The sequence below is a fragment of the Desmodus rotundus genome, chromosome 9 (genome assembly GCF_022682495.2).
Source record: "Desmodus rotundus isolate HL8 chromosome 9, HLdesRot8A.1, whole genome shotgun sequence".
In the NCBI taxonomy this organism is placed as follows: Eukaryota; Metazoa; Chordata; class Mammalia; order Chiroptera; family Phyllostomidae; genus Desmodus; species Desmodus rotundus.
The window spans coordinates 9,210,993-9,218,852 of NC_071395.1; the positions used below are offsets into that span (position 1 = coordinate 9,210,993).

The following is a 7,860-nucleotide window of genomic DNA, read 5'->3' on the forward strand; positions in this document are numbered from 1 at the left end:
GCCTACTGTTGTTTAACCTACTTTTAAAAAATTACATTAGGAAGCATATTTTCCAAATATAATACTAGTAAGCTAAATTGAAATCCTCAACAAATTTACTTCAATAACTCAATTCAGAGGTGTCTTTAAAATGTCAACTGAAAACTTGATCTATGTTAATGGTTCTCAGTCATGGTTCCATAAGTACTGGTAACTTAAGAAAGAAATGCTAGTTCATATGAGAGTTGGTCTTATCAAACATGCAATATGTGCGCCGTCATTTAAAAAACTGCAAGTTGTTTTCAGCTTACTCCTAAAAACCCCGGATCTTTAAAAAATTAGAAACACTTAGAAAGTCAATAAATAGAAATCATTTTCAGACATGTTTTCACCATTGAAAGATTAGACTTTATTTGATCTTTTCAACATGGACTTACAGAAATATTAAGAACATAAAATACAAATTCTAAGCCATTTTAAATAAAGTTTATTTTTAGCAACAATAAATTTCCGTTTAAAAACAAACTGTCCAAAGGCACATTTGTTGAATTGGCTGTACATGCAAGCAGGCATCTGCACAACAAACTTGACAATGAGTGTGGGGGCAGGGAGGCAAGAGTAGAAGCAGTCGCTCAAGGCATCTCTATGTAAACTAGCTTTCACTAGAACGCTGATCAGAAAAGTGAAGCTTCTCACATAATCAAGGCACTTGGACACAAAACATTACATTTTTTGAAAGAAAGAACCTCTACTACCAACTAGGATAACTTGATATTACCACACACACACACACAATTTAGAATAAGCAAAATTTAAATAAATTAATCAAGAAAATCCACAGGATCACATATTTTTATAACCTGACTTTAATTATTTCTTATGCTAAATAATTAAAAGTAAGCAATTCCTACTCAATGGTAGATTACTGTGCCATAAAATAATGGTTATACTTCATCGAGGCATCTGATATCTCATCCTATTAATTCCTTGTGCACATAAGAGAGAACATAGGTCCCTGACATTATTTTGGTAATCCATTTACCAGAAAAAGGAAGGGGTTGAAGGATTGGTGGGGGGGAGAGAGAGAAGGAGAGAAAGAGAGAGAGAGAGAGAGATAGAGAGAGAGAGAGAGAGAGAGAATGTTGTTCCACTTATTTATGCACTCATTGATTGCTTCTTATATCTGCCCTGACTAAGGATTGGACCCGCAAACTTGGCACATCGGGGTGACGCTCTAACTAACTGAGCTACCCGGCCATGGTAAGCATTATGAAATATTGTTCAAATATTTGAACATTTTGATAGACTGGATTATGCAGGAAGATATGTCAAGGCCTGACACACCCAGTACAGTTCCCATCCCGGTTCCCTTTCTTAAAAACTCTGCTCTGGAGGTAAATGCTGCCAACACAGTGATTCATAAAAGCAGGGAAATAGAGTGAGCACATGTGTTTCACGTGGAAATTTACAACAGATCAGTATCTACTGAGACAGGTTGGTAAGTATTGAAAAGCAAGACACGTTGAAAAGATTTACCATAGTTTGTGGATAAGATACTCTATACACAGAAGTTTTATTTACAGAATGCTGAGAATACGAAACTCTGAAAGTAACAGACAACAGTACAGATGAGTTGCATGGGTATTGGGGTAAAAATATTGGAGGTGTTCAAAGTGTTTTGAAACATAGCATCAAAGTTATCTAAGAAAAAGACTGGACATTTTAAGTTAAAATATTTAACTTTGTGATGACCTTCCAAACTATAAACAAAGTGAGAATATTGAGGAAAAAAGTCTACAACTCTGTCCTTAATATCTAAAGAAATCTAATAAATCTATATAAAGAAAATGTGCCCCAACACGAAAATAGGCTAAGATCATGAAACATTAGCTCATGAATATGAAAATACAACTGGCCAATAGATATAAGGAATGTTGTTTAGCTTTGTAGCAATAAAAAAGTAAAAGTAACCATGAAATATTTTGTTTTATATATCATGTTGAATTGGCCTACAAGTTGAAGTCCCTTGCTCCCAGGGTATGTAAGAGCACGCTGATGGTGGAAATGTAAGTGGCATAAGTTTTCTGGACAGCAGCTATGCAATTATTTATGAAAATTATCTTTAAATTGCTTTTCTTTTAAACATTAATTCTGATGAAATATATATTTTCTTAGGAAAATAAATGGATATAAGAGCATATATGAGTGCAGGGGCATCTAAAAGCTGATTATAATAGAAAGAAAAAAATGGAGGGGGCAATCTAGTATCCCATAGATTTATCAACAGGAATTTGCTATATTATGGTACAAATATTAAATGAAAACTAAAAGTTATTAAAATTATAAGCAAACACTTGTGGAAACACAAGTTGACTGTAACATATTATTAAATCAGAAAAGTAATTTCAAATAATGATTCTATTTTTCTTAAACTATCTTTTTGTGTATATGCACACAAAAAAATGGGGATGACAGGCAATCAACTTTGGGCAGATTTATCTGCATGATAGGATTATATGTTGCTATAATTGTTTTTATTGTCCATGATTTTTTCATTGTCTGGAAGAGGCCTTAATTTAGAAAACGTGTGATTACTATACATATAGTTTATACAAAAATAAACAGCTGTTTCTCATTCTTTCATAGCTAAAGTCCTGTCAACATTTTTAATATTCCCTTTGTAGTGCTAATGTATGAAACAGAAGATTTGACTACATGGTTACAGAAAGTAACTAAGCAGGTTAAAAAGTAAAACAGCAACAACAAAACTATTTTCTAGACACCTTTGGTATGAGCAAGGTACAATTTTAAAAGTAATTATTTAAGTGCAAATAAATAACTTTTGCCTCTATTTTCAAAGTGGATTTCAAACAGCATGTAGCAATAATCAATATAATAAAGCCCTTTTAAAATGTGTAAAAATGAGCTAAGTGGTATAGACGAAAGGCAGAAAAAGAAGGAAAAGTCTGGAAATGGGACTAAAATAAAAATGATGCTAGAAAACAGGCTGACTTAAGTTTAATTTATCAGAAAATCAATTAGTGAGCTTCTGATCAATCAAGGCTAAAAAATGAACTTTAGTGGCTTACATAGCACTCATGGTCTAATACAGGGAGACAAGAGTTGATAAAAATAAAGCAACTTTTTTCTGAACCCTGAGACAATATCACTACATGGAACAGTATAAAACAGACACTTACAAAACACAGTTGTTAAGCATAATTTCTATGTTCTCTATATATGAACTTTATAATATAGGGTATCTGATAAAAACTTAAGGCATCCTATTAAGCTATACAGCTATGCAGAGAACTAAGAGCAGGCCAACTTTTGTTGCTTAAATTGATACAGGTTTATACCTTAAGGAATGTAGAAGTTAAGGTTTTACTATACATGTCACAATTTTGATCACTAGCAAGCAACTGAATTACAGTCAACCAATGGAAAGAATAGCAAAATATCCTATAAAGCAGGTTTGTAGGCAACACTGAAAATCCCCATCATTAATTTCAGCCATCAGAAAATCAATCATGTCAGGACATAAATAAAAAAAGAAGTTCAGCTATTTCCTAGTATTTTAAACATTAATTCAAAATGAAATTAGATGCTGGATTTGTACTAGACATCTTTAAAATTTTGGTTTCTTTAAATAAAAACTCAATGAGAAATTAGAGAATTTTTGTGTGTAAAAATAAATTACTCTGCCATCCTTAGATAAAAGGACTATTTTGAGCATATATCCAAAGAAGAAAATAAAGCTACCAATATTATTAAAATAAGAGAAAATATGAAATATACTCCATTACCACACTTCAGTTGGTTCAAAATGTATAATAAAAATGCATCTCTTTATACCCATCGCTATGAATACATCAAAATAAGAAAAAAATATACAATACTTTAAAAGATGTGCCTCTGTAAAATAAACCAACCTTCTAAGGTCCACTTGTTTTTCCTGAAAAGAAAACAAATTTGTATACAAAACCTGTTATCACAAGGTTTACTAAGCAGGCATCACACGGGAATTAAACCTGACTGAGGGCAATGCAGGCAGAGACCACTGTGATTCCCCCACCTGCTGCTTTCACTGGCCGGTGGAGCAAGTGCTTCTGGCCTAGGGCCGCTGGGCCAGGGCGATGTTGATCGCCTTGGAGCCCAAGACCTGGCCATTCATCTCAGCCATAGCTTTAGTGGCCTCCTCGGGACAGGAGAAACAGATCAAGCCAAACCCTTTGCTTCGTCCTTCTTCCTCCATTACCTTGACTCTGCTCATTGATCCAAACGAAGAAAATGCCCGCCGTAGTTGTTCTTCATCAATGGTCTCGTCGAGGTTCTTGATATAGAGCTTCACCCCGCGGCACCGCCCAAATCTTTCCCGTTTCAGCTGCTCAAACATTTGCTTTAACTCGGCTTGTCGCTCTGCTTTCTTTTGTGCTCGGCCTACAAAAACCATCTGTCCACATATGTCCTTCCCATTCATATATTCAACAGCCCTTTGGGCAGCCTCGTGGGTATCAAAACTCACAAAGCCAAAGCCTTTGGATTTCCCGCTGGAATCTGTCATCACCTTGACACTCACGATTTTGCCATATTGGCTGAAAACTTCCTTCAGTCTCTCATCATCCATGTCATCTCCGAAGTTTTTGATGTACACATTGGTGAATTCATTGGCTTTATTTTGGAGCTCAGCCTCCCGTTCTTTGCGGTTTTTGAATGGGCCAACAAACAGCCTACAGTTCTTAAGCAGCGCCCCGTTCATCTCCTCGATGGCCCTGTCGGCGGCCGACTGGCTCTGAAAGTGCACAAATGCGTAGCCCCTGGATCCCTTATCATCACTCATCACCTTGGAGGAGAGGATCTTCCCAAAGGCCGAGAAATGTTCATAAAGCATTTTGTTATCAATGGATCTGTCCAGATTCTTGATGAACACGTTCCCAATCCCAGATTTCCTTAAGTAGGCATCACGCTGAGACCACATGAGCCGGATGGATTTGCCTTGTATCATGTCAAAGTTCATGGTGTCCAGGACCTTCTGGGCATCCGCCAGGTTCAGGAAGTTCACGTACGCGTAGCCCAGAGAGCGGCGGGTGACCAGGTCCCTGCAGATCCGAATGGATAGCACAGGCCCCACGGGGTTGAACTTCCTGAACAGCATGTCTTCGGTGACGTCTGCAGGAAGGTCACCCACATACAGAGAGGCATGGCGGTATTTGGCATCGACACTCATGGTGCTGTTGCCCCCACACTGGGAGCGCCTGTCCCCAGAAGCGCCCACAGAGATTCCTGCAGGAGGGTGGCCAAGCCGCACCTGGGCCCGGACTCAGCCTGGTGGCCTCGGGCACCCGGCTCCGAGCTGGAGAGATGGAGCTCAGGGGCAGCTCCCCCAGGCTCAGGCAACACGTTCATCCAAAGGCCCCCCGGCAACCAACCAGGCCCTCCCTGGGAACCTGCGACAGAACTTTCGAACCGCGGGGAGAGGCTGGCAGGAGACGTTCGCTCCCAGCCAAGGTGCGCAAAAGCTTCGAGAGGCGGGCTGGCCCGCAGTCCGGCAGTCCGAGCGCTCTGCGCACACACTCCGCGGGCTGGTTCCCGAGTGAAACAGGCCTCACTCCGGCTGGTTTAGAGTTACAGCCGTGGGGACTGGCGCTCCACAAGTGGCCTTGGAGGCCGCGGCCCGGACGCGAAGTGCGAGGCCCGGCCAGACCCAGAAGCCTCCCGGGACCGGGTTCTGCAGGGGCCGGGGATACGCGCTGCGGCCGGGACTCCGCGGGCTGCGGGAACCCTGAACCTGCGCCAGGCTCCGACCCGCAGATCCCGCGCGGCCCGCGGCAAAGCGGATGGGGGATGGCGAGGCAGACAGACGGACGGACGCGGGGACGGACGCGGCCCGGCAGGCGGCGCGGAGCAGGGTCTGGGGGCTCACCCGGTGCGGCCGGCGGGGCGGGCGGGAACCCCGGAACTCGCGCGCTGAACTTCCCGCGCACTCGCTGCCAAGGGCGATGTTTTCTTTTCAATATATTTTGAGAGTGTTTTCCTTCCGCCCGCCCCTCTCTCTCCTTTCCCACCCCCGTCGGACGGTGAGGCTGAAAAGCAGGAGGCGGCGACTGGGGTGGAGAAAGGCAGCCTAGGGGAGTGGCCCTGCCGCCCACCCACCCGCGGGGCCGCGCCGGGTCAGACGGCGGAGCTCTTCCAAACGCGGATCAGGGCCTGTCACTTAAAAGCCTCCAAAGGCTTCCTCCCGTTCTGGGCTAGGTTCCAGCATGTGCACCTTGTTCTACAAAAGTCTGCAGGATTCCTGCGGCGGTCCAGCCTCAACTGCTGCTCCGTCCCCCTCACTAGACTCCGTGGCACACTCACCTGGTTTTGGTTTTTGTTTTGTTTTGCTTTCAGCGTCAATTGCACAAAACGGTGCTCCCCAGAAATCAGGTTAGATCCTTTTTCCAAATATGAGGTTTCCCTAAATAACTTTGGAAAGTTTAAGTTCCCCTCTTAGAAACATACACTGCCTTGCATTTTCGCCGTGTTTGTTTAATTACAACTGCACATCCCATGTCAGTAGGGGTCACGCTCATTTTATTTCCAGGGGTGTTTAGGAAGGCGATGCTCAGCGTTTGCTGAGCGACCCGACTGTGTGGGATAGATGAGGTATCTATCTCATAAGCTGAGGTATCAGCTTAACCTGAGCTGGGTTTCGTGCCCGGAGACGGGGAAGAAGTGCCGCTCGTCTCAGAGCTTGTGAGAATGATTAAATGTCTTGCTGTCTGATACAACATATGGGGCATCACAGGCTTTGAGTAACATGGATTTCATTTCATGTCGTAAATAAATTCCTCAACATCAAAAAGCACCATAAAGAACATTACCTGCAGCATTGAATTGGGTGGATCCGTTTATTTCAGGCTAATTTGGTGTTTTTTCAAACTTCAATCAACATAGGAATTAGCTGGGAATCTTGTTTGAAAACAGATTCTGAATCAATATCTTGAAATGTACTGGAAATTCTACACTCCTGAAAAGCTTCTGAGTGATGCAAATTCTCTTGTTCTCTGAGCTACCCAGAGTATCAAGACTTTAAAGCTAAATGAGTGAGAAAAAGTATATATTTCTCTTTCAGAAGACAAGATACTCTACCAAAATTCGTTCTTAGTAATCCACTAAAAAAGTAACCCCATTAAACATGCACTGTGATTTTCACCATAAAATCCAAATTAGCTTCTAGCATATCTAAATTTGAATAATGTATCTATGATGCTTCTGAAATTAATCATAATTAATGTGATTTTTTGGTAAAATTTATTCTGATATGTGATGTTCATGCAGGATCATTTGTTCAAATACATACACTGAGTATTGATGTATTTAAAAAAGGAAGAAAGATCACTGCTGTGGTGTATATCAGCAACATTGTTAAAAGTAAATAAAAGTAATCAGCATAGTCAATGTTATCAGATTTTTTTTAAAAGAAAGTTTCTAAGTGTATATTTCCTGAGAATTTTCTCTCAGGACATTATTTCTAAGACAAATACTTAAGAACACATTCGTTCTTTGTACAATAACTCAGCTAAAGCAAGGTACCAATATATTTCATATACTATGGGCTTTTCATTTTCCTTTAGTGTGATGTTCCCTAAACACTTTGTGACATGCCATGCTCGGTGTTCACTCCAAAGTGTGACATCGTGTCTTTCAGGTTGTTAGGTTCAATTTTATTTGACATTTATGTTTACTTTACCAAATATAGTGTTCTTTAGAATAAGGTAAATAATTTACATATCAGAGTTGTCATCTATATGGAACATATAGAAATGTTTCAACAATTAATGTTTAATTACTCATAGTTTGTGATCAAAAGTTCAGTTTAATGCCATTTTACTGGTAAAA

At 40.7% G+C, this 7,860-nt stretch overlaps 1 protein-coding gene across 1 annotated transcript; it reads right to left on the reverse strand.

Moving 5' to 3' along the window:
- Positions 1–386: 386 nt before the first annotated feature.
- On the reverse strand, positions 387–6,056 carry PABPC4L (poly(A) binding protein cytoplasmic 4 like). The gene has a single exon (XM_024569221.4). It carries the CDS (start codon positions 5,204–5,206, stop codon positions 4,094–4,096), a length of 1,113 nt encoding a protein of 370 aa, XP_024424989.1. The 5' UTR covers positions 5,207–6,056; the 3' UTR covers positions 387–4,093.
- Positions 6,057–7,860: the final 1,804 nt, after the last annotated feature.

Excerpts from the sequence above, each read along its gene's own strand:
- PABPC4L (XM_024569221.4), bottom strand. The coding sequence starts at position 5,206 with ATGAGTGTCGATGCCAAATACCGCCATGCCTCTCTGTATGTGGGTGAC.